The sequence below is a fragment of the Maniola jurtina genome, chromosome 14, assembly GCF_905333055.1.
Source record: "Maniola jurtina chromosome 14, ilManJurt1.1, whole genome shotgun sequence".
Taxonomy (NCBI): Eukaryota; Metazoa; Arthropoda; class Insecta; order Lepidoptera; family Nymphalidae; genus Maniola; species Maniola jurtina.
Genome location: NC_060042.1, coordinates 6105481 through 6133447, shown reverse-complemented (window position 1 = coordinate 6133447; position 27967 = coordinate 6105481). Strand labels below are relative to the sequence as shown.

The window sequence follows — 27967 nt, the reverse complement described above, 5'->3', positions numbered from 1 at the left end:
GTCACACTAAAGTTTGTAAACACTATTTTGTAAAGTTAGTAAAGATTTATTTATTTATAGTCCACCAAACTGGCTAAGAATTTTTATGATAGTTAAACAAGTGTAAATTAAAAATTTATAACATCCCCGACTAGTGAAGGTTACAGTAACTATACTAGAAAAAAGCTGATAACTTTCAAACGGCTGAACCGATTTTCTTGGATGATAGCTAAGAACACTCTCGATCAAGCCACCTTTCAAATAAAAAAAAAAAACTAAATTAAAATCGGTTCATTCGTTTAGGCGCTACGATGCCACAGACAGATACACACGTCAAACTTATAACACCCCTCTTTTTGGATCGGGGGTTAAAAATAATGGTTGGTAGGTGTATTACTTAATAAAGTATGAATTATGGTCACTTTATTTACACAAGTATAAATCTCAAATATGGCTTTCTAGTATTGTTTGTTTTATCAGGACTTCATGGTTTAAATCGATTATCACACTAATCACACTATCACATTAATATTATGAAGGCAAAAATTTGTGTATGTGTGTGTTGTTACCCTTTCACGAAAAACGACTGGACGGATTTGGCTAAAACTTGGAATGGAGATAGATGATACCCTGTATTAAGACAGGCTACTTTTTATCCCGGATATTCCCACTGGATTTAAAAAAAAACCTATATCCACGCAAAAGAAGTCGCGGGCATCAGCTAGTATTTAATATAAGTACCTAGGTACTTTTTGATAGTGAAATTGGTTCAATTTGAGAAATACTGGGCTATCAATCGTATATAGGTAGGTTATACTCGTAATTATTATTAGTACCTATAAGAAAAATGAATTAAAAAAATAACTTAATACATTATTAACGCTGCTTTTTAAATGAATGAATCACAGTTAAACCCAAGAGAACAATAACATTGATATACCTATACCTAATAATAAAATTAATAGCCACCTACTGTGAATAATAAGCGTGTAAAGTTTGTGTTAAAGTTACGCAGAAATGATCTTTGACTTCGAATAATATTGATAAGATGAAACATTTTATAGTCATACGAAATTGTTTCAATTCCAAGTAATTTTTAATTAGGTCTGTCTCCGTCATTTCCATAGAAACCGCGTCTTACTTATTTTTGATTTCTAAGTAGGTACGTAAGGTTAGTTTAGTAAGGTTAGGTTAGGTTGGGAAATCGATATACGGACGGGGCTCAGGAACTCCACAATCTTGTACCCCCTTCAACATTAAACCACAGAACACGGTCTCTCCTTTACGGCCTCCCTGGCGCAGTGGCAAGCGCTTAATTAGTGGGTGGTTCCGGATTCGATTCCTGGCAGGGGTTTGGAATTTCATAATTTCTAAATTTCTGGTCTAGTCTTGTGGGAGGCTTCGGCCGTGGCTAGTTACCACCCTACCCGCAAAGCTATGCTGCCAAGTGATTTAGCGTTCCGGTATGATGCCGTGTAGAAACCAAAGGAGTAAGGGTACGAAAACTGCCATCCCCTTCCAGTTTAGCCCGCTTCCATCTTAGACTGCATCATCACTTACCACCAGGTGAGATTGCAGTCAAGGGCTAACTTGTATTCTGTACACTGTGTAACTTGTACATTGTGTCTCATCAACTCGCACGAAACGTTTTTGCTCAACGTTACTGATATACCTAGATACAAACCCCTAAGCTTTTAACGCCATACTACATGTCTCCTGCCGGCTGCCACGTATAACTCAAGTACCTTCAAGATAAGAAGAAGAAGAGCAGAATCTTCTAGGTAAGCGCTCTCCAACTTAGACCTCGCCATGTTTGTTGGGTTGTCCTTCAATTAGGTACGCCGCAAATGGGCAACGGATCGACGTGATTTTTTGCATGGGTAAGTTAAAGACCTGTAGAGTGTCATAGGCTACGTTTATTCCAGAAAATCAAAGAGTTTCTACAGGATTTTTAAAACTTAAATCCACGCTGATGGAGTCGCGGGAATCAGCTAGTATGTAATAAACATAAAACGGAAAGATAGTTTTGGCAACAAACTACTCTGCTGATAGAGATCCGGAAGCTAGCAAACTTCACAATCGTAAATAGCAGATGTTTCGACATATCGAGTCAATGTTTATATGATCGGGATCAATTATCTTGATTATTATTAGTAGGTAGGTAGGTAGGTAGTAGGTACTATTTACTGAGTATTTTCATTTATTTCTCTTTTATATAATGAGGGTAATTGAGAAAATCTTATGTATCAGACTATCTGACTGAATAGTCTAAGGGCCTGTTTCACAACCGCAAGATAAACTTCATCTAACGGATAAAGTCATTTTAACAGATTCCCACTGCAAAAACTGTCATAACGTCAAAATTCGTTGGATAAAGTATATCTGGAGGTTGTGAAACAGGCCCTTAGCCTTATTACTAAGCCACCGCTGTCCGTCCGACTGTCCGTCCGTCCGTCCGTCCGTCCATTTTTTTTTAAATATCATGGCCGCCATGATATTTAAAAAAAAAAAGAATACAATAGAAGAATAGTGTCTAATAGTGAAGAATAGTGTAGAAGAATAATATCTTGTACGAGAGTTCGATTCGCACTTGATAACTATTTTAATGAATCTAAGCTAAATTAAATAATAATAATAGATATCTGTATTTAATACCATGTTTACCAGCAATATTTGCCGGTTGCAAACCACCGCCATTTTGATAATAATATAATATTCTGCACTGCTTTTAAAACAGACCGCAAATGATTGTGGTTTGTTTGAAAAGCTGGTGTTGTGTGCAAAATGTGTTTACCTAACCGTACCTACTCACATGTGTCACCTTTGTCTCTTTAGATAAAGAAAGCTTGTGCCCGCGACTTTATCCGCGTGGATTACACAAATTTCAACCCCTATTTTACCACTGTAGTGGTCGAATTTTCAAAAATTCTTTCGTAGCGCATGCCTAGTAATAGTTTTTCAGTTTATTTAAATAATTTTCAACATTATCAAGTTTAAATTACTCACGCACCCTCCTTTCAATTAGTTTACCTAAGCTAAACGATAAATCTTAAAATGGGCGACGTAGTTTTAGTTAAATTAGTCCATCTTACTATTTTTTTATTTCAATCGCATTGTAGTATAAAGGTTTGTACATTCTGAGCCATTATTGTCATCGTCATTGTTGTCAACGGATAGAAGTCCAGCGTATTATAAATAACTTAGCGTAAGACATAAATCTCTTATAAAGACTCCCATAATCTTGAAGGGCCTAAATCCAGCGGCGCCCTGCGACTCGTTTGAGGTCGCCTGCCCACTTAGTCGGGTACCTACCACCTAGTTTTGACCCATAAGTATCATGGCATAAACATACAACACAAGATAAGAAGGACCCATTTTTACTGGCCATAATTTTGGGGATTTTATTTCAATGACCGTAGAAATATGCTGTCGTAGCAAAGCGATCAAAGCCTCTCATTTGTTTCTAATATAGAGTCCAATGCTTACAAAGGACCGTAAGATTAAGTTCTTCATACGGAGCTTAAGTAGGGCCATTACAAATCCGGTTGGTGGTTGGCCTTTTACGAAAATAGCCTAACTTATTTACTTTACACAGGCTTCTTTGCACACGGTAATACGACCAGATTATTATTATTATTTCATACTCTACCTAGGTAGGTAGAGTATCAAATCTAACGAATCTATGAATATGCCTGATAAATAAGTACCAGTTATTATAAGCTAGATGATTCCCGCGATTGTCAGTTTTTTTAACTCTGTGGGAAATTTTTGATTTTCCAGGATAAAACTAATTTATGTATATCCAGGATCTATGTGTATCTCCAGGATGCAAGCTACTTCTTCGGTTTTGCAAAAATCTTGTGGGAATTCTTTGAGTTTCCGGGATAATTTCGTCAAAATCGGTTAAACGGATGGGATGTGGAAAGCTAGCAGACAGACAGACATACTTTCGCATTTATAATATCAGTATGGATGTAGTTGTGACTGTGGCTGATAGCCCAATATTTCTTTCTTCGGTAAAACTTTTCCAGTGATTTTTTCCTTTCAGCAAACGGGTAGGTATCTGTCTCCAACAGATGATACGCCTACATACTCGTACTTCTAACAACTGTTGTAGTTTTGCAAGTAGATTAAGTGAAACTAGTATCGGTACTCATAGTGGATACGAGTCGTATCCAAGGTCAGCGAGTTATGTCGGTTTAGCGTGGGTAATCGGCCTAAGACGACAATATTCGCCATGTGCTCGCAGGCTTCACGCGTATGCGCAAGTTTCGATCCACAAACATATTGATAAAACGATATAAAGACCGAGAACATATGACAGAACACTATCGCTGTGTACACACTTGTAATATAGTGAATGAGTGCCGCGTCGATTTCATAATGTAAAGTGAATGTGTGATTGACTCTTGTGGAATTGAGTTATCAGTGAATCCAGTTAGGGAAATATAATCGGAACATTTGCTAATTTTAAATATATAATAAATTTATATAATAATAATAAACCAGCTATACCTATTAATATTACAACTTACCGGGTTCACTCGAACGTAATCTTTGAGATGTTAATTGGAAACATTGATTAATTAATCTCAATTTGAATTAAAACGTTGTATTTTGTTGCTTACATAAATTAAATAGCAATGTATTCATCGAGTAGAGACATTTAATAGAACAATTTTTTTTATTTTTATAGTTAAAATTACCTAGATATCTCTTTACATCATTGCGGCTATAAAAAGGTATTTATAGTAAAATTTACAATAATTAATAAATTATTCTATAATCGTTTTAATAGACGTGACGTATTACCTAAATAATTATGAAATATTTTACCTACTAAAATGTAATTGTGGATTTTTATATATCATAAACAGTTTCAGAGAGATAAAGTGAACTGAAATATGACCGCTAGATACCGGGTTATGTATTTGCAGATGCAGATAAAATTAATGTAGCGAATTATTGTATGGAAAATTTAATTAGGATAGTAAATTATTCATTTTTATAATTTTCAAAATGTCTTTAATATATTATTTCTAGGAACACTTAGGACCATATTTTAACCCTAGTCACCAAATCTTTGTACTTGAAAATGGATGAAAATAATCAAGTGCAGGCGCATAACCTGCTTGGTTTGAAAACACAGATTCCAAAAAGGAAAGACACCGCTTTGACACGCACCTTGCGATCATGTAAGTATCTGTTCAAATAGTAAACTTTGCTTTACTATATGATACTAATTTAAGGCAAATATCATGAGGAAACCTGCATGGTTAATACACCTTAACATTCTGAGAGGAGACTCGTAACAGTATGGGCCAGCGACGCGACGGGTTGAAATGATGGTGATGATGATGAGTTCTGGTGCTACAGGGGAGGGTTGGTGGTGTCAATCACTTTATATCACTATATGCGATGGCGCTTATGTTATGTGCTGGGTGATTACTGATTATGCTATTATTAAAGAGCAAAACTAAACTATACTCTATCCATGGAGAGAAGTTAGTATAGGGATCTTTCTATTACGTAATTCCATACTATTGAAAAAGACTACAAACTAAGTGGGTGGTAAACATTTTGAGTTACCACCCAATCACAAATAAACCTATGTTTTCAAAAAACTTTCCAAATTAAATTCGAAAACATAGGTTCATTTGTGATTGGTTGGTCACTCAAAACGGTTAATGCTTACTGAGTTTTTGTCATTTGTACTTATAGGATTACGTAACAGAGAGCCCTATAGTATCTTCTCTCCGTGGATAGAGTATACCTAGATTGCTTGCTATTTAGCTACATTAAAAAATTAAACTGCAGGCGTAAGGGGGTACTTATTTACTCACCCAGTTCCTATTGTTAGGGATCCTATTGTTGCCATCAACATGCACCATACCGGAACGCGCACAGTCATTGGTTCCGGCTATTATCAGATTTATACCACTAGCTATTTTTACCTAATCATAAATCTAGTGGAAATCATGTGATTAACTCATTTTGAGCAAAACGATTTTAAAGTTTAAATCAAAGCCATTTATTCAAAAGAGGTTGGTTTTCAATTGTTAAATATGTAAAATAATTTTATGTACATAATGTTAATAAAAAATTACGTAAACTGAAGCCATGTGGGTTCCAAAAAAAGGTTTTTAATGTTAAAGTACATTTTCATTTTTCATTTTCATTTTTACCATATTTATATTATAAATGCGAAAGTGTGTCTGTCTGTCTGTCTGATAGCCTTCACAACCACTAGTTTTAATCGATTTGGACAAAATTTGGTACAGAGATAACTTACATCCCGGGGACGGGCATAGGTTATTTTTTACTAAGTTCCCAAGGGATTATTGTTAAGTCGTGACTTGCGGGCATCCTATAAGTAATAGGTAAAAAAAAAAATTGTTTGCTTTCTTGTTACGGACAAAGACTACTTTTTATCCCGAAAAATCGTTTCCACAGATTTCTAAAACCTCAATCTACGCGAAAAAAGTTGCTAGCATCAACTAGTAGACATAATATTATTATGTCTTCTGATTTGCAGAAAAACTAGGAAGATTAAAAAAACTAATTCTTTAATATAGATACATATTATTAAAGCATAGTATGTAAGAAAATATAAAAATACTTCAGTCTACCGAAATCCACTCACAAAATGTTAAAGGAGATCGAGATATCAAAGAGACCCTTAAGACACTCATTTTTCCAAGCCTTTGGACTCTTCCATTGGTAGAGCTTTTGTGAAATCTTCAAGTGAAGTTCTAAGGTCAATAGGACCAACATCAATACATTAATACCTACTTACTTATTATTATATAGGTACTAAAAAGAAATCATACTACTTGTTCATAAATATTGTTCTTAAATATTAAGTTTTTTGATTGAAAATATTACAATAAAACTTTATGCTAGCTTTATCAAATTAGTAATTAAGTATATCAAATCAATAAAATTAGTATTAAAATATTAATACCTTAGTAATTACTGTACAAATCATGCCCGCGTGGAATGGTGAGTTAAAGAAACAGATAGACGGACGGACTTATAAAACTTCAGATAAAGAACTTCACCAAAGCGCAGACAATTTACATATTTATTTAATTTAAATATTTATAAATACGTAACATATTTTATTACTATTCTCAATTAAATAGACCTACCTACATCCTTTAATTAAGGCAAACAAAAGACTGAGTAGATATTTTGGAATTGGAATTGCTTGTCTATGTTATTTCACTTTGAAACAAAGTAAAATAACACTGATTATGATTAGCAGATGTTTCTCGGAACGTTGCAATATACATTTATGACATAGTTTATATGTAGGTATATGTTAGCGTACATAAAGCGCCATTAAATCTTTTATGCACCTTTTTTTTATGTATTTCCAGTCATATTCAGGACTAGCCGATGTCCACGACTTCACCCGCGTAGATTTAGGTTTTTCGAAATCCCGTGGGAACTCTTTGATTTTCCGGGATAAAAAGTAGCCTATATGCTAATACAGGATTTTATCCATCTCCATTCCTTTCAGCCAAATCCGTCTGTAGTTTTTGCGTGAAGGAGTAACAAACATACACACACACATACACACAAACTTTCGCCTTTATAATACTAGTGTGATTTGTTTAGTCAGGAATAATAATGTGGGTAGTGATTGTAAACTACCTGTTCATTTTACCTAGATTAGATTATCACCCAAACGGTACAGTAATTAATTAATAGCTATGTTGACCTTGTCTATAGGTGTATTTTATCTAATCAAGGTAAACAATAATGGACGATGAAAAGATGATGTCCTCAAAACTTAACCTCAGACTTAGGCTAATAAATACTGGTAGCAATAATAATCCATACTAATATTATAAATGCGAAAGTGTGTCTGTCTGTCGGTCTGTCGGTCTGTCTGTCTGTCTATCTGTCTGCTAGCTTTCACCGCCTGGCAGTTCAATCGATTTAGATGTTTGGTTACATCCCGGTAATGGACATAGGCTACTTTTTATCCCGGAAAATCAACGGGATTCTTAAAAACCCATACGTTTTACCAATTTATATGAAATTTGGTACAGAGATAGCTTGCGTCCTGCAATATTGACAAATGCAACTTTTTATCCCAGAAAATCAAAGAATTTTTTAAAACTACTTCCACTACTAAATCCACGCGGATTTAGTAGCGGGAATCATCTACTGTAATCCATTAACCAAGCCTCAATAGCTCAACGGTCAAAGAGTGGACTAATTATATATTGATTATGAAATCTGGATTTTAAAATTACTGATCCATTATGATTATTCATACACCAATAATATTCCTTGATATTTTGCCACTTTCTTTTATAGTTACCCCATAGGTATCATCCATTTTTGCCTATTGTAACAATAAATAAGTCAGTTTATCTTTTCAGGCTGTTTTATACCCCAACGCTATATATTAGGAGTAATGGGCCTCCTCGGAGTCTGCAATGCGTATACGATGAGAGTTTGTCTCAATTTAGCCATAACACAGATGGTAAACCGTACTAAGACCGGGGACGAACATTTTGACCCATATGCTTGCCCTGATGACGTATTACCTGGTAATGCAACATCAGTAATTCATAAGCCAGTAAGTAAAAGCGAACTATTTATTAATTAGTTATTATTTAACAAAAAACTCTTTTTTCCTTGCCCCAAAGGAATTTCGGAAAATGGCTATATTATTTGTCTACATTATACAAGGGACCTCTGTGCATTTCAGCTTTTTAACGCCAAGGGTTTGGGTTGGGTTGAGTCAGTTAGTAAATAAGGCAGGAGTTATGTATAATTTAGATTTTATTTATAGATTTTGTAACTTTTCCTTGCAACAATGAGTAGGTATAAGTACTCCTTGTATGAAGTTACGTGCCGCAAGACATCATCCACTATCGAATAACGATTCTGTTAGCAGATATATAATAATATTATTATGTTCAATTTACATTTGGCTAGATTGCACAAATAGCATTGCGTAGGTTATTTTAAATATGTGCGAAGGATAGTAATTATTACATAGGTGAGAACGTAAATTTAAACTCAAATTACCCTTTCATTATCCTATAATATTACTTTTAAATTATGTAATCGAACTGTTCTTGCTTGTTCTCCTACGGAAATTATAATATTATGTATCTATGCCCACCATAAAGCTTCGCAACTTTGCCCAGAGCGCCTAACTTTTCCGCGTGGGGTACTTTAGTTACCACTTATTAAGTTGCTATGAAGGTGAAGGGAAACATTGTGATGAAATCTAACTTTGCCGTGTGGGGTACTTTTGGTAAACTTAATAATTACTTATAAAGTTGCTATACAGGTGAAGGAAAACATTGAGAGCTCCATGATGTTTTCAATTTAATTAGTTTTTTCAGTTTACGTCATTATTTTTATACTAGTTTATAATAAAGTAATAAAAAATTTAGAGTAAAATACCCTATTGTAGGTAAAAAAGTTGTAAGTCAATCATGTAAGCTACTCGTACTTACGTGAGTAAAACTTACTGGTGTATCCGCGGCCTAATAACTAGGTAGTTATATACGTAAGTAATAACATCATTTATTTTTTAGCCCCAGACCCAAAAAGAGGGGTGTTATAAGTTTGACGTGTGTATCTGTGTATCTGTCTGTGGCATCGTAGCTGCTAAACTAATGAACCGATTTAATTTTTTTTTTTGAAAGGTGGCTTGATCGAGAGTGTTCTTGGCTATAATCCAAGAAAATCGGTTCAGCCGTTTGAAAGTTATCAGCTCTTTTCTAGTTACTCTAACCCTCACTTGTCGGGAGTGTTATAAATTTTTAATTTATACTCATTTTACACTTGTTGTTTTTAGTACGCGATTTTTGACTGGGATGAGAAAACACAAGGCCTTATACTGAGTGGTTTCTACTATGGATATGCAGCAACCCAAGTGCCAGGTGGTTACTTGGCAGAGAAGTTCGGAGGTAAATGGACTCTGGGAGTTGGTTTACTTAGCACTGCCTTATTCACGTTCCTTACACCAATTGTTATAAGAGGCGGTGGAGCCATTTGGCTGTTCATACTTCGAGTTCTACAAGGGATGGGCGAGGTAATAATCATATTCTCTAGAAATAATATAGGTTCTAGTCAGGCTTGTACTCGCTTTGGCAATACATCCCTTCCACTTGCCCTTCCACTTTTAATATGGGTATCTTCAAATCAAGAGTGAATAGGCAACTTCTAGGCAAGCGCGCTCCATCTTAGGCTGCATCATCACTTGCTAGCAGGTCTGCTTGCAGCAAAGCGCTAGTCTATAAATAAATAAAAAATTATCACTAATCAAAACATCAAATACGATGCAGTGAAAATAAAGGAACGATTCAGTATTTATTATTATCATGGTTCTATCGCCTAGTAAGGATAATACGCAAAAACGAGAAGCCTTTCAGCTTTTTTTTTCATTTTTTCAAAAACATTACTTCAAAATGCCTAATTTTTCATATAAAACATTACCTCCATTTAACCTTCCTTGCGGATGGAATTTCTAAAAGTCGTGAAACCAGTGTTTCTTCAATTACCATAACCCATTCGTTTTCCTTTCGTTTTTATTATTTAGTATAACTGTTAAATTCACACTTTTAACAAACTTAATCAGTTTCTAAGCGGTATCGCATTAGAAGCGGTATCGTATTAGAAGCCTAATCCGATTACTGAACACTGTTGTTAAAATGTTCCACATATTTTAACAACAAAAAGAAACAATACAAATTATTTTAAAATGAATAACTCTATTCACAGGGTCCAACAATGCCAGCACTCATGATCATGTTAGCAAGATGGGTGCCACCGCATGAGAGATCCTTCCAAGGAGCGCTAGTCTTCGGTGGAGCTCAAATAGGCAATATCTTCGGTTCCTATATGTCTGGCATACTACTAGCCGATGGTAGAGACTGGGCCTATGTGTTCTATTTCTTCGGTGGATTCGGCCTTGTGTGGTTTTTATTGTGGGTAAGTGTAACCGCAAGCGCGAATGATAGTCGAGTTACATAATTTTAGAGATATCTAAAGGTATTTCTATTTTATACGATCCCTGATATATCAAAGAGATGAATTTCCATTTTAGAGCTAAGGCTCTGATCATTATCATGATCAACCCATCACCGAGTCACTACGGAGCACTGGACTCTTTTCAGAATGAAAAGGATACGCTGGCCATTTGCGGATTAGTTATATTAGGATGCATAGGTACCTATAGAATTAGCTTAAAATTGTAGATTACTTTACTGTTTAGTGTGTATCCATATAGGGTTTGTTTCAAATATTTCTGTAGACAGGTAGATACGAGTAGGTACATTATATACACACTAGCTGACGCCCGCGACTTCGTCCGCGTGGAGTTAGGTTTTTCGAAATCCCGTGGGAACTCTTTGGTTTTCCGGGATAAAAAGTAGCCTATGTGCTAATCCAGGATATTATCTATCTCCATTCTGAATTTCAGCCAAATCTGTCCAGTAGTTTTTGCGTGAAGGAGTAACAAACACACACACACACATACACACACACGCACACACACACACACACACACACATACAAACTTTCGCCTTTATAATATTAGTGTGATAATACATTTCAACACGTCACATACATGTACATGTACCTAACTAGGAAAATTCCTAGAATTTTACAATAGTGCAGCATCAAAATACTTACCTACAAAATCACCTATAGTTCCTACGCGACAGATCAACATGGCAATCGGGGTGAGGATGCCCAGCACACCCACACAGCCCCCGTGCTAACCCGGTGCGCGAGTGACGTGCAGGTGTGCGGGGCGTCCCCCCGCCTCGTACCCTGATTGCCATCTCGACCTGTCGCGTATTGTACAATGTAAATTTGCATAAATAGGTACCTATGTACCTATCCGACATATGTAAACTATCCGATCTGCAAGGCTTGTATAATATGAGTTCCTTTATTCTGCTAACTCTATGTTTTTATTGATGTTTCATATTTCTTGTTATCATTGCAATAGGTATCTAGGTACTAGGTACATAGTAACTAGTTAGCAAAATATAGATACTAGCAAGTTTTATAATTATGAAGTTATAGGTACCTACCTACTCTAATGTTCTATCGCAGTTAATAATAATTCTAGTAATGATTATATCAAATAACATTGTGTATTTTAATAAAATTATTCTGTCAATTTTTTTAGACTTGCCTTTACACAAGCTTAAAAAATCAATTAAAAATATACTTCTGAAAAAAGCATATTACACAATCGATGATTATATACTCGTAAATGATAAGGAGCATGTATTTGACTCGCAGCTTGCTCCAACAATGCACATGACTGCAATATATAGCATAATATTGTAAATTGAAGGTTTGCAAGGGCAACCGCCGAATTTCTCGCTGGGTTTTCTCGGTAGAAAGGGCATTCCGAACCAGTGATAAATACAGTCATGGTTCAGAAGCACTTGTAAAAGTTTATTTGAATAAAAAAAATCTGTTTTAGAATATACAGGTAAAGCCCTTTCATAAGATACCCCACTTGGTATAGTTAATTTACTTTTAAAATTTAAATCCTTAATCCTTAAGAGGGCTCTCTCCGTCACTCGTTTCATACAATCGTAGTTCCAATTTCATTTGAATATTAAGCAACCAAAGTCCATGAAATTTTGCAGACATATTCTAGAAACTAATATCTATGTCTGTGGTTTTCCAGATTTCTGTTGAAATATTCGGTTTCAAAGTTACGCGGTCTTCAAAAATTTCATACAAATCTTTGAGCCCCTGTAATTTTAAAACTACATATTTTTAGAAAAATCTAAAACACCACAGACACAGATATTAGTTTCTAGAATATGTCTGCAAAATTTCATGGACTTTGGTTGCTTAATATTCAAATGAAATTTGAACTACGATTGTATGAAACGAGTGACGGAGAGAGCCCTGTTAAAATAATTTATTCCTTTACTTGTGTTATAAGCCTACCTACCTACCTGCTAAATTTCTTGATTCTAGGTCAACGGGAAGTACCCTATAGGTTTTCTTGATAGACACGACGGACGGACGGACAGACAGACAACAAAGTAATCCTATAAGGGTTCCGTTTTTCCCTTTGAGGTACGGAACCCTAAAAACCCTATTTCTATGTACTTATTAAGTTTTTTTCCTATTTTAGTTAGATATTTACTTAAATGGTCTCACGTTCCAGAGTCTCACCTGCTACAGTACGCCGAACACCCATCCATACATATCGAAAAAAGAACTAAGCTACCTCAACAAAAGTGTTACAACAGCGGAGAACAGTTCGCTCAAAGATCCAGTTCCTTGGAAAGCCATATTGCGGTCCGCGTCAGTGTGGGCCCTTGTGTGGGCAGCTGTAAGTGCTCATACTTTCTAATCTACACTAGTAATTATAAAGAGGTAAAGTTTGTAAGTTTGTGAGTTTGTCTGCAGAAACTAACAAACTAATTTTGAAAATTAAAAAAAAAAGTACCCCAGTAGAAAGTTACATTAATTTTGAGTGACATAGGCTATATTTTACTAAAAATAAAATTAAAAATCACTATGAAAATCGTAATACTGTGAATTGAATTGAAAAAATTGTTTCATGTGGCGTGCGCTATGTAAATACAAACAATTTAGGTACTTATGGTGGAATTGTTCCGCCGGGGTTACATAATCTTAACAATTTTTCCTTTCTTTATACTTAATCGAAACGGAAAAAAGTAAACTATACTTTCGAGCTCCGCTTCAACTCTGTGACAATTTTAAATTAGCCCAAGATAGGTTATATGTAAATATCATCAAAGTACCTACTTAATCCAACAAAAAATACCATTATACATCGATGCCATTATGATACAAAGCTATTAATCTGCATTCCAACAGCTTCCAACAGTAGTAAAACACGGTAGTTCATTGAATAAAATCATAAAGTCATTGAAATATTTTATCTATTTTATTCGTTATCTAAGTAAATTAAGCAGTATTATTTTATGTCTTACATAATTTAAATAAAACTACTCTTAAGTAGTCAACAAACGTCTTGGCGGATTCCATCACATACCTACCTACCTACAAAATATTTACAGTGAATTGCAAAATTGTTAACTAAGGAATAAAAATAATAAAATTTATTGTAATTGTAATAAACTCTATTTTCCTTTGTTCAACCACAGTCAAATTGTATACAATTCGAGGTGTGGTTGGCAATTTGTGCGTGTACATAATTTAAGGTCAAGGTACACGGCCACATTATGTTGATTGTTACACCTGGTTATATCGAACCGAATCACAAAACATCAATGGATGAAATGGACCCATTTTACAGTAATATTTTCTTTATTTGGAATCTTATCTTATCTAATGATGGAACCTATGCTAGTGGAGACGTTTTGATTTCTCAACATGTCTATATTCGTTATCTTTCAAAACTAGGCCAAAACGTGACAAAACTCCATGTTTTTATGTTTTCAAAATGACATCACCTTCCGGTTGTAAATTAAATAATCCATCCATTCTGTCCATTTTTATTACCGTTTTTATCGGTTCAAGACCATTGATGTTGGAAAAGCCAGTTCAAGAAACATTGAGACTCGATATGTTTTTTTGCAAAATATTACAAAGTAAAATGCACTTTGTATTAAATACAATGTAACTACTTTATGTAAGAAATCAAAAAAAAAAAAAAAAAACAAAATCAAAATCATTTATTTAAAATATCTTTTGTTTGTCCGATTTGTTAGATTTGAAAGATGATATAGTGGTGATAATTACGTAAAACTCAAAACTAAAGCTAAGGAGAAGGAACAAGAACGCATTTTTTGTTTGTTGAATTTATCCCTCTTCAAATATTTACGTAGGCCCAGCATTATACACTAAAACAAAATATAAAACCCTAACCAGGACTAGTCGTTGCGTGCCTTAACATTTTAATATGCTAAACATTGACCGCAATGGCGTAACTTGTGTATTAAAATTCGTTACAGGCTTTGTAACGCTTTTGCAAAGCAAAAGTTCTATTTGTGCCCGAAGCTTGTGGAAGTTAGAACTATGTTAGGCACGTTTATGATTATGAGGTTATTTGCGCCGGGTTATACTTAGGGTTGTCAATTTATCTTTGTCAAACTTTACTTAACCCAGGATGCAATATAGGGTAAGAAATATTTCTACTAATTTTGAAAACCATAATACAACTCAATACTTTTTTTGATTTCTGTGGTCAAATCTCATCATTACTTTTTAAAAGTCCACACTAAATTCGCGCCATTGTAGCTGTCAACAGATACGTCGTAAGACAATAGTGCAGATAGTTCCTCGTCTTTGCATTCGCGCTTTTTGGCGTTCTCCGTTCCATATAGGTTTTAGTCCGCTCTGTGTTAGAGAGATAAGCTACATTGCAAGGAGTTGCGAGGGTAGAGGGATATAATATACCTTCATACATTATTTATCAGGCACCAATTGCGCCCGAATCGCGGACGAAGCTCACAGGTGCGATTCTTCGTGAGCGTAGAGCAGGCCTATTGTGCTTCGGGTTGTAAATCGATACAAATTCACTACGTGCATACGTTTTATATTTATTTTAGTATTTTATACCCGGAAGCATCCATTAGTGTTCCAAATAATAATACAACAAGGCAGGTACCCATACACATACTCGTAGATAAGGCCCTGGAGTTCGTGTGAATTCGAGAATTCAAAAAATTATAAAATAAATATAATTAAAATACGACATAAATCTAGTCTTTGTCCTCTCCAGTATACAAGCTTTCTCTGTACTAATTTTTGTTAATGTTGGTTAGGCAAATGGGTCATGGAAAGTTAACAGACAAATGGACACAGGGAATTCAGATTTACTCAATATACGAGCAAAGTATACAAAACCCGACATAATAATATATTCTACATTGAAATACGAGGTTACGTAACTCTTAATACAAGTACAATGTACGTAGGTACATTAAATTGTTGGGTGTAACTGCATTTAGGTACGAGTATATATGCACTTCGCTGCGCATGTAAAAGAAACAACTTTAGTTTTGTTTATCCAGTTACGTTAATAATATAAATTCCACATAAATGATATCTAATACTTAATATTTGGACCAAGAGTATAAAGTGGTCTACCGTAGGCCTACCAGTGGGATAAAGCGGTGGGACCATGAACCCAGAATGAAATTTTTCCTTAGCTTACAAAGTTGTTAATAAATTATAGTAATAGTAAGCGTAGTCGGTAATCTTATTGTGAACTAACAATGAAACCGAAATACAAGTGAAAATTCAAACTATAGATTTACGCATCGCTTACTCTTTTCTTAGAGAAATTGATGACTTGCGAAAGTTAAGAGAAATAGACTAGATACATTATATTCCATATAAGAAGCTTAATTAGTAGACACATCTAGGCAAAGTTACAAATCAAAGCTAATTTACACAAGCTGTCGAAACAATGGACATGGATAAAGACGCCAAGGTTTAACTTTGATGTTAAGAGGGCTCTCTCCGTCACTCGTTTCATACAATCGTAGTTCCAATTTCATTTGAATATTAAGCAACCAAAGTCCATGAAATTTTGCAGACATATTCTAGAAACTAATATCTATGTCTGTGGTTTTCCAGATTTCTGTTAAAATATTCGGTTTCAAAGTTACGCGGTCTTAAAAATTTTCATACATATCTTTGAGCCCCTGTAATTTTAAAACTACATATTTTTTGAAAAATCTAAAACACCACAGACACAGATATTAGTTTCTAGAATATGTTTGCAAAATTTCATGGACTTTGGTTGCTTAATATTCAAATGAAATTGGAACTACGATTGTATGAAACGAGTGGAAACGAGTGACGGAGAGAGCCCTGTTAATTCACCGGCTTATTGCCGGGCTTACGTAATCATCAATCAGTAGTCAGTTTAACGTTTGATTACGATGGGGAAACGAATGATATGTGCCTACTTTATTAGTACAGCTATTGATTTTGGTCAAAATCAATATTGATATATTCAAAAAGTGTCTTAATTATAATATCACTTACAAAGACGTCCCCACGATTGAATTGTTATCAAGCAGGTACAAACAGTGATTTATAGACTTTACTGTGTGACTATGTACCTATGTGTTATTTTTTCATTATCAACATAGGTAGATACGTACAGAGCAAACCACTGGGTTTAGAAACTTGAGATTTTGCAAGTAGGTTTTCTTTGTAATGTAGGTAATTGTATGAGCTTTGCCTAATCTGAGTTTTATAATATCTCTGGTGAATACTAACAACTAGTTGTCATTGAAATTACATTTGGGTTTCAGGTTGGCCACGACTGGGGTTACTACACAATGGTGACAGATTTACCGAAATACTCTCACGACGTGCTTAAATTCAATATAGCGACCACCGGCACCCTCACAGCGCTGCCTTATATAGCCATGTGGTTATCTTCCTTCTTGTTCGGCTTCGTTTGTGACTTGTGCAATAAGAAAGGCTGGCATACAATCAAGACTGGGAGGATCATTCATACAACTATAGGTACTGCGCTTACTGTTTATATTATGTACTAATTTAGTTAATAGCGGTTAGTCACGCTGCGTGTCAATCTATCGATCTTTACGTGATTTGTACGATTAATAAACGGACATACGCTTTGGGTCTCATCTGAAAAGAGCCACAATCCTCAGTAATGAGGAAGCGACGTACGTTTTCCATGTTAGCCCGTCTGCTTCGTCATTTACTATCAGTTGAGGTTGTGGTCAAGCGTTACTTAGCTTGAAAAGTAATGAAAATAAAATAATACTCTCTAGTTTACTGCTTGTTCATCCTATGGCTTTTTATTTTATATTTCATTTTATTTTCACACCGGCCGCGGCGGCGAAATAACCAATCTTTAAAGCTGAATTCAGTCTAACAAAATTTTCGTTCAGTTTTCCTGATGATGGATCAATTTTTTTTTCAGCTGCAACTGGTCCAGCTATATGCATCATCCTAGCATCGTATTCAGGATGTGACCGTACGGCGGCTATGGTGTACTTCATTGTCTCCATGGCGCTTATGGGTGGATTTTACAGTGGAATGAAGGTGTGTACTGCAATATTTTTATCTGATAATATAATATATCTGTGGTTTTCCAGATTTCTGTTAAAATATTCGGTTTCAAAGTTACGCGGTCTTAAAAATTTTCATACAAATCTTTGAGCCACTGTAATTTTAAAACTACATATTTTTAGAAAAATTTAAAAAACCACAGACACAGATATTAGTTTCTAGAATATGTCTGCAAAATTTCATGGACTTTGGTTGCTTAGTATTCAAATGAAATTGGAACTACGATTGTATGAAACGAGTGACGGAGAGAGCCCTGTTAAAATCTGAAGGAAGAGCTCTCAGTACCTACTGTCTTTATCTTTTACAATTTTATTATTTACTTCCATATAAGGCCCGATATGCGTTGCAATGTGACTCGTGCGTACGTTCATATGTCAAAAATCTTCCTGCAAGTCCCAATAATAACTGTACACAATTTTGACCTAATCGAACTTGGGACAAACATTAATTTTTATAAAGATTTAGTAGGTAACCTTCTGATTTGTTATTGTTTTATTTATAGTCACGCTACATTACTTATTGCCCAAGCTTTCGTACATACTCGTACATACATGTACTTTTAATTAGTGTCAAGCAGCGGGATATTGTAAAAACTGGACTGTGTGCTTAGTATGAGATTTTACATCTCATCAACGATACCAGTATTCGAGCGTTAAAACACTTCAGAATTAAGTATATTAAAATGGGCCTTAACGACTAGTTTTAAAGCTCAAGTTTGTATATCTATAGCCAAGCACTAATCTACAAGCGGAAATGTTGCGAAATTAAAATTGGTCTTAGGCCTACTGAATTTTTGAATGATTTTTGGTCCTCTACTTAGACATTATTGTTTCGAGTTTCGACTTTCGAATTCTATGAACGTTGGCAGAATGAACTAGGACGAAATTCTCACTTTTATCCTGGATCGGCACTCTTCTGTTAAATATTAGGCTACGGGCTGACGTGAAATCAAAGATACCTAGTCTAATCATAGTCTACCCAGCGTCAAATGTAGGTAATATTTAATGCCTACCAGTATAGGTGAACGTATTGTTACAAGTTAACTAATTGTTGTGAACTATGACGTAGGTGCCACTAGACATACAATCTCATACTAAGTCTGTTGCTTGTTTGCGTAGGTGAACGCGTTGGACCTCGCACCCAACTACGCCGGCTCACTCACCTCACTCGTCAATACAACTTCCACATTCGCCGGCATTATCACTCCATACCTTATTGGGTTGTTAACACCTGACGTAAGTATCTCGTATTGTTTTCTAAAAATAGCGAGTTCTACGAAAATTGTATTGGATTCTGTACCTATAGCTGCCTCTACTTTATCTCATATTTTATTCATTTTGAAAAGAGTCACCTAGCTCACTGTTACGTATATTATATGTACGTATATATGTATTTGCTTTCCATATTGTTCCTTGATGGTCCGAGTTTTTAGAGTATTTCATATTAGATCTCTGAGCACTACTAATACAAGTAACACTGGACTTGCCGAAGTGCTTTTTGCTGAAATAGATTTTTACCATTTTGGTGCTAATTACTAATAGCAGTAGTTATAGCGCCATAATATGAGCGGACTCGGACCTAAATATAATTGGTGAAACTTCGTCAAAATAGTGTCAACAAGAATACCATTACTTTGAAAAGTGTTAAAATAACTGTAATTTTTATGGTACACATTTCCTTACGTAGGCTTGTAGTCTCATATAATACAATATCCCTTTCAGTGTATTACACTCTTAAGTGATAAACGTGATTTACTAATTTACTGTTTTATAAACGTGACTTACTGATTTGATAAAGCTGTTCATGTTCATAATTAGTATATTTTGTTTTTCTGATTGTTAGCATGATCAAAATTATCACTTACTAACATTACCCCTACGTCCCTAAACTTATGAAAGATTTTGACGTTAAAACATAAATTAATGTTTTCTTTCAGTCAACTCTTGCGCAATGGCGAATAGCGTTCTGGGTTTGCTTCGCAGTACTAGTCGGCACAAATGTAATATACTGCATATGGGCCGACGGTGAACAACAGTGGTGGGACGACGTAAGAAAGTTAGGCTACCCACCAGATTGGAAGCATGGCTCTCTTCTTCGCGACGAGAACCCAGAACTACCAGAAACGGTACAACTAAACAGCAAAAAGGAATCTGAAGACTTATAGAACTAACCTTGTTGATTAACAAAGTACTTAAATTGTACTCTAGTAGCACAAAAGAAAGACAAAATTAATTAGAAACTTCACATGAATATAATAGCAATGTTAATGCAAAATTAATTTATAAAAAAATCTAATAAGGAAAGTAATTATTATTTTTTTATCGAGAAAACAAAAACAATTTTGTTTAAAATAATATTTTTAAACAAAACCGTTTGTAATTGTAATATTGTTTTACTTGATTGTTGATTCTTTTGCTACTGTATTTGTTAAAAAAATAGAAAACAAGATATAACTATTCATAGTTATCAATAACAGAGGAATTTTTACCATGAATAATAATTTAAGCTAGTCAGTGATGATTCATTGATGTATTTGAGCCATAGTAGTTATACTAATACTCCTAGAGTAATTAATTATTATAATATATAAGGACATTGAAAAACCACCCAGTTCATAAAATGTACATATCGTACTTTTACCTAGCATTAGTTAGATCTGTGAATTTATGTAGATACATTTGATAATAAAATTTTATATTTTATTTTCTTTTTATTTCATTTCAACTGTGGGCTATTTCTTCTCTCCCGCCTTGATTCTTTTTACAACAACCTTTCAAAATGTCTTTTAGAATTTAAAATCTTCCTGGTTAAATCATGAAAATAAAAGCTTAACACAAAAAAAAATGTTATGTTGCATTAAAGAAAAGAAAAAGAAAAGGAAGAGGAGATGGAGGTCTATTGTACTATAAGCAACTGAAATTACAAAATTGATAGCAACAAAATATAACAAAGTTGTCTTCACAAACTCACAGTGCCACCGTTTTCTTAGTTTGATTGACAGGTAGGTACACAAACATTAATATAAATAATTACATAAATGATAATTTTAAGTGATAATAATCTAGAACATGATAGCATACATAGAAATATTTGTTACTAAGTAGGTATTTAGTGAGTGCTCGTGTCTGTTTGGAGATCTTAATATTTAGGAAATGTTAAGTGTATACTGATATAATAATTTTAATACCAGAAAACAATAAACTGTTTCAAATATCTATGGAAACATATATTTTTGGATCCAAGTGATAATTGTAAACAAGCATGGAAGCTATGAAAGTGGTTAAACATGAAAATTTTATACCAATCAACATACCTACAGAACCAATAAAAAAAGAAAGAACACTTGTGAGGGTTTTACGTGCATGTAAGTAGATATTTTTGGTAATAGATTGTGAAGCTGAAGTGCCAATGGGAGTTAGTAGCCGTTAGTAAAATATAAAACTATAATTAAGAAATACAAAAAATACATAGAAACCAACACAACGCCAACAGAGTAATATATTCTATAAGAACTTAAAAAAACCTAATGAACATGAAATTATGACTTGTTTCTAGCCTGCCTGATTCCACAACGCTATGTATTTGCTATCATAGGACTGCTTGGGATAAGCAATGCGTTTACAATGCGTGTGAGTTTGAATATAGCAATAACTCAAATGGTGAATCGAACTAAGAATTTTACAGATCACATTGATCCTGATGCATGTCCTAGTGATGAAATGCTTGGTATTGTAAGCAATAATACTAAGCCGGTGAGTGTAGAAACAATATTTAAGACTATCATTTATTTTATGCACTATTATAGTTAATATTGAAACACCAGATTAAAGTGTTAAAATGTACAAGGCTCAGCAGATATTATTTCAACCTATTGTACCTGCATCTTATTGAAATAAATATTAATGCATTCATTGAACTTATACCTACTTAATCAATTTTCAGTATGCCATTTATGACTGGGATGAAGAAACACAAGGTTTTCTTTTAAGTGGTTTTTACTATGGATACGTGACAACGCAAGTATTGGGAGGTTTCTTAGCAGAAAGATACGGTGGCAAATGGGTACTAGGCGTTGCACTACTGAGCACTGCTCTGTTCACATTTCTGACTCCTTTTACCATTAGAACTGGAGGCGTAACTTGGCTCTTTATTCTTAGAGTTCTTGAGGGTATGAGCGAGGTAAGAATTTATTTCATCATATCCCATTTCCTTAAACTCAAAGTCAACGCTCTTATTCAAAATGCCTTCGCATTTACCTACTATTGAATACTTTAAAAGTACTAGAGCTACTACTAGTACTATATTTTTATAAATATAGTATTATGAGAATCTATTAAACATACCAGTACGTACTTCTTTGTACAGGGCCCTGCTATGCCCAGTCTAATGAACATGATGGCGCGATGGTGTCCAACTCAAGAGAGAGCGCTTATATCAGCAATCCTTTTCGGGGGTGGACAAATGGGTAACGTTTTAGGCCCATTATTGTCTGGCCTCATATTAGATGGTGGTAGAGATTGGGCTTATGTATTTTATTTCTTTGGAGGTTGTGGTGTGCTGTGGTTCATTTTCTGGGTAAGTGTATTTTAATTTTTTTTTTTTAAACAATGTTTTCTTGATTGATTTTTTTGGAGTTATCATATTCAAAGAATTCCATGGTCTTTTGTACTATCGATAGCACTATGGCTAATCTGATGTGCCCATGGTCTGATTAATAGAAAAACAGACAGAAAAAATGGCTTTGGATCGACCAGTAGAACTTAGCGATTGGATCACGGTCAATAAAAGCTTTCAAAATTTCAACGTTCAGCGTAAGTCTATACCTATAACATCTACGGTTCATTTCAGAGCGTTTTGTGCTTCAGTGAACCCAACTCACATCCGTACATTTCTAAGAAGGAATTAGATTATCTGAATAAAAGTGTTGATAAAGCTAAAAGTAACATAAAGAAAGATCCGGTACCTTGGAAGGCAATTTTGAGATCACCACCTGCGTGGGCTTTACTTGCAGCTAATGTTAGTAAAATTTTACAATCTTGATACTTTTCTTATCCATTTTTACCTGAAAAAGTCAGAACAAAGGGACTAGCAGACTATTATTGTACTGTAGAGCCTAAACTACTGAGCCGATTTCGATGAATGAGATGTCAATCGATTTGGGTGACATAAGCTACATTTTATAAGAACATAATAAATACATACTTATAGCAGTTGTTACATCCAAAAAAGTAGGGATCTCCATATTTTTTTTGCTATCGTATCGAGTGGAATGTCAAATAAAAGAGCAGAAAATTCTGAGTTCATAAATATAAGTATAGGTACAATACATAAAGTAGAATATTAAAATATAGCAACAAACAGAAAATCATTTTTTTATATATAAGCACATATTTGGGTTTTAGTTTTGAACTTTATCTTGTTACTTATAAAATTGAAATGATTTCCCTTTGTAAAATTATATTTTTACATACAGGTGGGCCATGATTGGGGTCTCTACACCATGATATCAGATCTGCCTAAGTACTCGCACGACGTTTTAAGATTTAACATAACAACTACTGGTATTCTTACGGGATTACCCTACATAGCCATCACAACTTGTTCCTTCATTTTTGGAATGATGAGTGATTGGTGTATTAAAAATGGATGGCATAGTATCAAAACCGGACGAATGATTTACACGACCATAGGTACAGATTTAATGAACCTTTATGAGTTTCCCTTTATGGTTGCCTCTTTTTATTGCCTTCTTTTGAAAAATATTACACCTTTTTTCAGCTACAACTGGCCCAGGAGTTTGCATTATTTTAGCATCATACGCTGGTTGCAATCGAAATGCGGCAATTGTTTATTTTATTTTATCAATGGGGCTTATGGGTGGATTTTATTGTGGGATGAAGGTACTCATCAACACTATAGTCCTATATTACCTAGTAATGTAAATATTATGCATAGTTTTTTCAAAAGATATTTGTCTTTGTAATATTTCTTTGTAATGTTAGATAGAAGCAGGCGTTACTTTCTTATATAAGGGACCACGAGCTTAAAGCTCCAGTATCGGAGTGAAACGTGCTGGTACGTTGAATGTGTTCTAGAAGATAAGTTTTTTTGTGCGTGTTTGTAAATGTGTGTGTGTATGTGTGTGTGTATGTGTGTGCGTGTGTGTGTGTTTGTCATTCTTTCACCCAAAAACTACGGTACAGATTTAGCTGAAATTTGGAGTGGAGACAGATTATACCTTGGATTAACACATGGCTACCTTTCATCAAATAAAAATCCATGGTTCCCGCGAGATTTTAATAAATATTTCCACGCGGACGAAGTCGCGGGAATCATCTAGTACATAATAATAAATTTATTCCAGATAAATACTTTGGATCTGGCACCTAACTACGCTGGTTCCTTGACATCATTTGTGAATACTACATCTACTATCGCAGGCATTATCACACCCTATTTAATAGGACTGCTAACACCTGATGTAAGTTGACTTATCTACATTCTACATGGTATAATATCTTTAAATATTCTTCTTCTAGCCTATACTTATCTAATATAATATAAAATAGGTAAAAAAATATCTTTTTAATACTGCATAAAGCAATCGAAAACAGCAAGTAATATAATAATATGTTCACACAATAATATAATAATAGGCGAGAATAGCTCATAGAATTTTATTAAATTAAACAAAAAAAAAAAATCTCAATCATGGAGGTTTTCCAAAGGGTCCCGTTGGCACCCCTCGGTTACGGAACCCTAAAGATAATTTCCTTTCTTATCAACAAAAGAACCCACCTAAAGAAATCATTTAGTAAATAAAAAAAGTAAATAAAGAGCTCTGAGTAACCGAAGTTTGTCACGCGAACCAATTACATTTTTCCTCTGTTTATTGCACTATCGCAAACTGCGCGGTATACTAGTGCAATAAACACAGTCAACGATTTACGAACTTGTTTTCCTTTCTACTATTTTTTTGCTATATTTTTTTAGCAAATATCTAACTTAAGTCTATTAACCTAAGTGTTGTTAGGGTTCCGTACCGAGCGGTGCCAATGAGACCTCATTACTAAGCCTCCGCTTTCCGTCCGTCTGCCTGTTAGCGGGCTTGTATCTCATAAAGATTTAAAATCAGTCTCTATTTCTATTGCCGCTTTAACAACAAATAATAAGCATAACAAAAGTGAAAGAGTCTCTGTCTGTCTTTCCTTTTCACCATTTAACCGATTTTGATGAAATTCAGTGCAATAACTTGCAAGCTCGGAGACGGACATACGAGTAAGTAATATTTTACTCGAACATTCAAAGAGTTATCTGGATTTTTGAAAAATAGGAAAATTCACGCAAAATAAAGTCGCGGGCATGCAACTAGTTGTCTATGAACTTAAAAAAAAATGTGTGCTTTATTTTCAGTCGACATTAGTACAATGGAGGACAGCATTTTGGGTTTGTTTTGCAGTTCTTGTTTTCACAAACATAATATACTGTGCCTGGACAGAAGGAGAACAGCAGTGGTGGGATGATGTTAGACGTCTAGGATACCCTTCTGGATGGAAACACGGGCCAATCATCAAAGAAGATCTGACACCAACGACGGATGAATCAGAATACATGGAATTGACTAAGAAGTTGAGTTCAGAAATTAATTAACATGCCACAGATATGGACAATTGGACAAGATAAGGAGTGCCATACAAAATAACAAATTTTTTGTGCCGATTTGAAGTGCCTCACCGAGCATAGCAGAAATTAAAATTGATATCATGTTGACAGATGTCTCATCACTAACATTTAGCTAACCGGACCCTCACTGCTGTTTTCAGCGCCAAAATGGCGATAATTAAGTCGGCAATAGCAAGTCCAGCGTAGCTACCTACTGGTATTAGTAGAGGTCAGTGTTAAAAGCGCGCTCTGAAAGGCCATTATGGATAATATGAAACGATGTCAAAACAAAACCTTATTCTTTGTAATAAAAAAATTAAATTAAAAATTTAAAAAACCCCCGACACATAAACCTCTAAAAAGTAAAAAAATAATAGGTAAGTATGTATGGGCCCTTTAAGAATAGTATAAATAGTAAAGTTTTTATCCAAGCGCTCGTTGCGCCAGGGGACCGCTACCTATCATAAACTATGAAAGTCATCTGTTGTAGAAAGAATAGTCTTTAGCGGTCCCCCGACGCAACGAACGCTTGGATAAAAACTTTATTTTATACTATTCTTAAAGGGCCCATACATACTTACCTATTATTTTTTTACTTTTTAGAGGTTTATGTGTCGGGGGTTTTTTAAATTTTTAATTTAATTTTTATTTCACGCTTTTTAAACTTTTATTCATAAATTACCGTTTATTTGTGCCATTCTAAAACCCAATTTCTATAATAATATAAATCCAATAAGGCAGCTAATATCTCTTCAAAAGTAACATCAATGTTATGTTAATTATACGTTCCGTACGTTCCATGAAATATTTTTGACCCAACATCACTAAATCAAGAATTATCTGAATGACTCAAATAGTTTAACACGACCAAAACGAAATATCTGTTTCTAACATGTCGTTGCTTTAAAAATGTACCCATTTTACGTAGTCGTATAATAGTTCGCTTTTCAAGATATACCTACGATTAAATTGAAATCGACTTTCACCCGATGAAATAAGGAATAAAGTGGCTTGTATTTCATTTTGTTTGTTATTGCATGTAAAATTTTTATTTGACATAACTTTCAAAAACCGGTCAAGTGCGAGTCTGCCTCACACATGAAGAGTTCCGTACAAGTTTTTTTTTATGTAATGACAATTCAGTTGTCGGATTTTTCTGTTTACTTGGGCCACAGGAGTAGAGTGCTTGGCCTATAAGATATTGCTACCTGCCTTTCATGATTCTACGTAAACGGGAAGTACCCAATTTATAAGTTTTGATTCTCTTGAAAGATGACACACAGACAGACAACGAAGTGGTGAAGGAAAACACCGTCAGGAAACCTGCATGCTTAAGAGTTGGCCATAATGCTCCCTCAAAGGTGCGTGAGGTGTGCCAATACGTGCTTGGCCAGTGTGGTAGCTTCTCATTCTGAGAGGAGACTTGTGCTCAGTAGTAAGCCGGCGATGGGTTGATCCTGATGATGATGAATTTTTAACGTATTTTGTCAAAATAAATAAGCTGAGTTCAAGCAGATAAAATATAAAGAAGGTGCGCCTAATGCATCATCCAAACCTGCGCGACAAAGCGACTACGATGCGGGAACCTCAGCCGCGCGGAGGGTCATCGCCTCCTACGATATTTAATGGTGCCATGCACACCTACGCGACTAAAACAGTCGAGGCTATATCATCTTTTTTTTTTCTACAGATACCTACTGAACCCTAAAAATAGTTTGACTATGGTTTGGGTTTGGGTTGATTGTTCGTGGCCTTTGGTTGACTGTTGGATATTATAATTGAAATGATGTTTTCTCGTTTAACTGTGATTATAATATTTTATAAATTAGAAACTCCGCGCCTACGATCCAAAGTATCGGAGTTTTCCAAAACATTATTTTCAAATAAATAATTATGTATCTAAGCAACGTCCATCTTGACAGCTTGACATTTGCCAATTGACATAATATTATGAACCTCTGTTACAATAGTGAAAGATCCCAGGGCCACCAGCCGTCACGTATTTTCTGACGAACGAAATGTGGACGATTGAGTAGTGTTAGTATGTACTAAGAACGCATGCCTACAGACCTGCTAGCTTGCTTAGACGGCCAATTTTCAGGTATCAGGTAATCAAGGTACATAAAAACATTACTAACACTACTCAATCGTACATATTTCCTGTGTCAGAAAATACGTGACCTCTGGTGGTCCTGGGATAAAAGTAATAAGAAAACCAGAAAAGAGCTGATAACTTCCAAACGGCTGAACCAATTTTTTT

At 34.8% G+C, this 27967-nt stretch overlaps 2 protein-coding genes and 1 long non-coding RNA gene across 3 annotated transcripts; 2 read left to right on the top strand and 1 right to left on the bottom strand.

The window, feature by feature from the left end:
* Positions 1-853: 853 nt before the first annotated feature.
* Positions 854-19252, bottom strand: LOC123872186. Its single transcript, XR_006797424.1, has 3 exons — positions 19121-19252; positions 1689-1695; positions 854-864 (listed from the first exon to the last, which is right to left on the bottom strand). It is a non-coding gene; the product is annotated as an uncharacterized LOC123872186 (long non-coding RNA).
* LOC123872178 (putative inorganic phosphate cotransporter) lies at positions 4198-20748 on the top strand. Its single transcript, XM_045916353.1, has 10 exons — positions 4198-4721; positions 5023-5174; positions 8376-8575; positions 9812-10048; positions 10738-10947; positions 13160-13327; positions 17256-17472; positions 17897-18018; positions 19164-19280; positions 19982-20748. Exons 2-10 carry the CDS (start codon positions 5075-5077, stop codon positions 20207-20209), a joined length of 1599 nt encoding a protein of 532 aa, XP_045772309.1. The 5' UTR covers positions 4198-4721; positions 5023-5074; the 3' UTR covers positions 20210-20748.
* A 227-nt stretch (positions 20749-20975) lies between these two features.
* Positions 20976-26015, top strand: LOC123872177 (putative inorganic phosphate cotransporter). Its single transcript, XM_045916352.1, has 9 exons — positions 20976-21409; positions 21601-21797; positions 21988-22224; positions 22411-22620; positions 22894-23061; positions 23519-23735; positions 23824-23945; positions 24410-24526; positions 25459-26015. The coding sequence occupies exons 1-9, from the start codon at positions 21307-21309 to the stop codon at positions 25693-25695; spliced, it is 1608 nt and encodes a 535-aa protein (XP_045772308.1). The 5' UTR covers positions 20976-21306; the 3' UTR covers positions 25696-26015.
* Positions 26016-27967: the final 1952 nt, after the last annotated feature.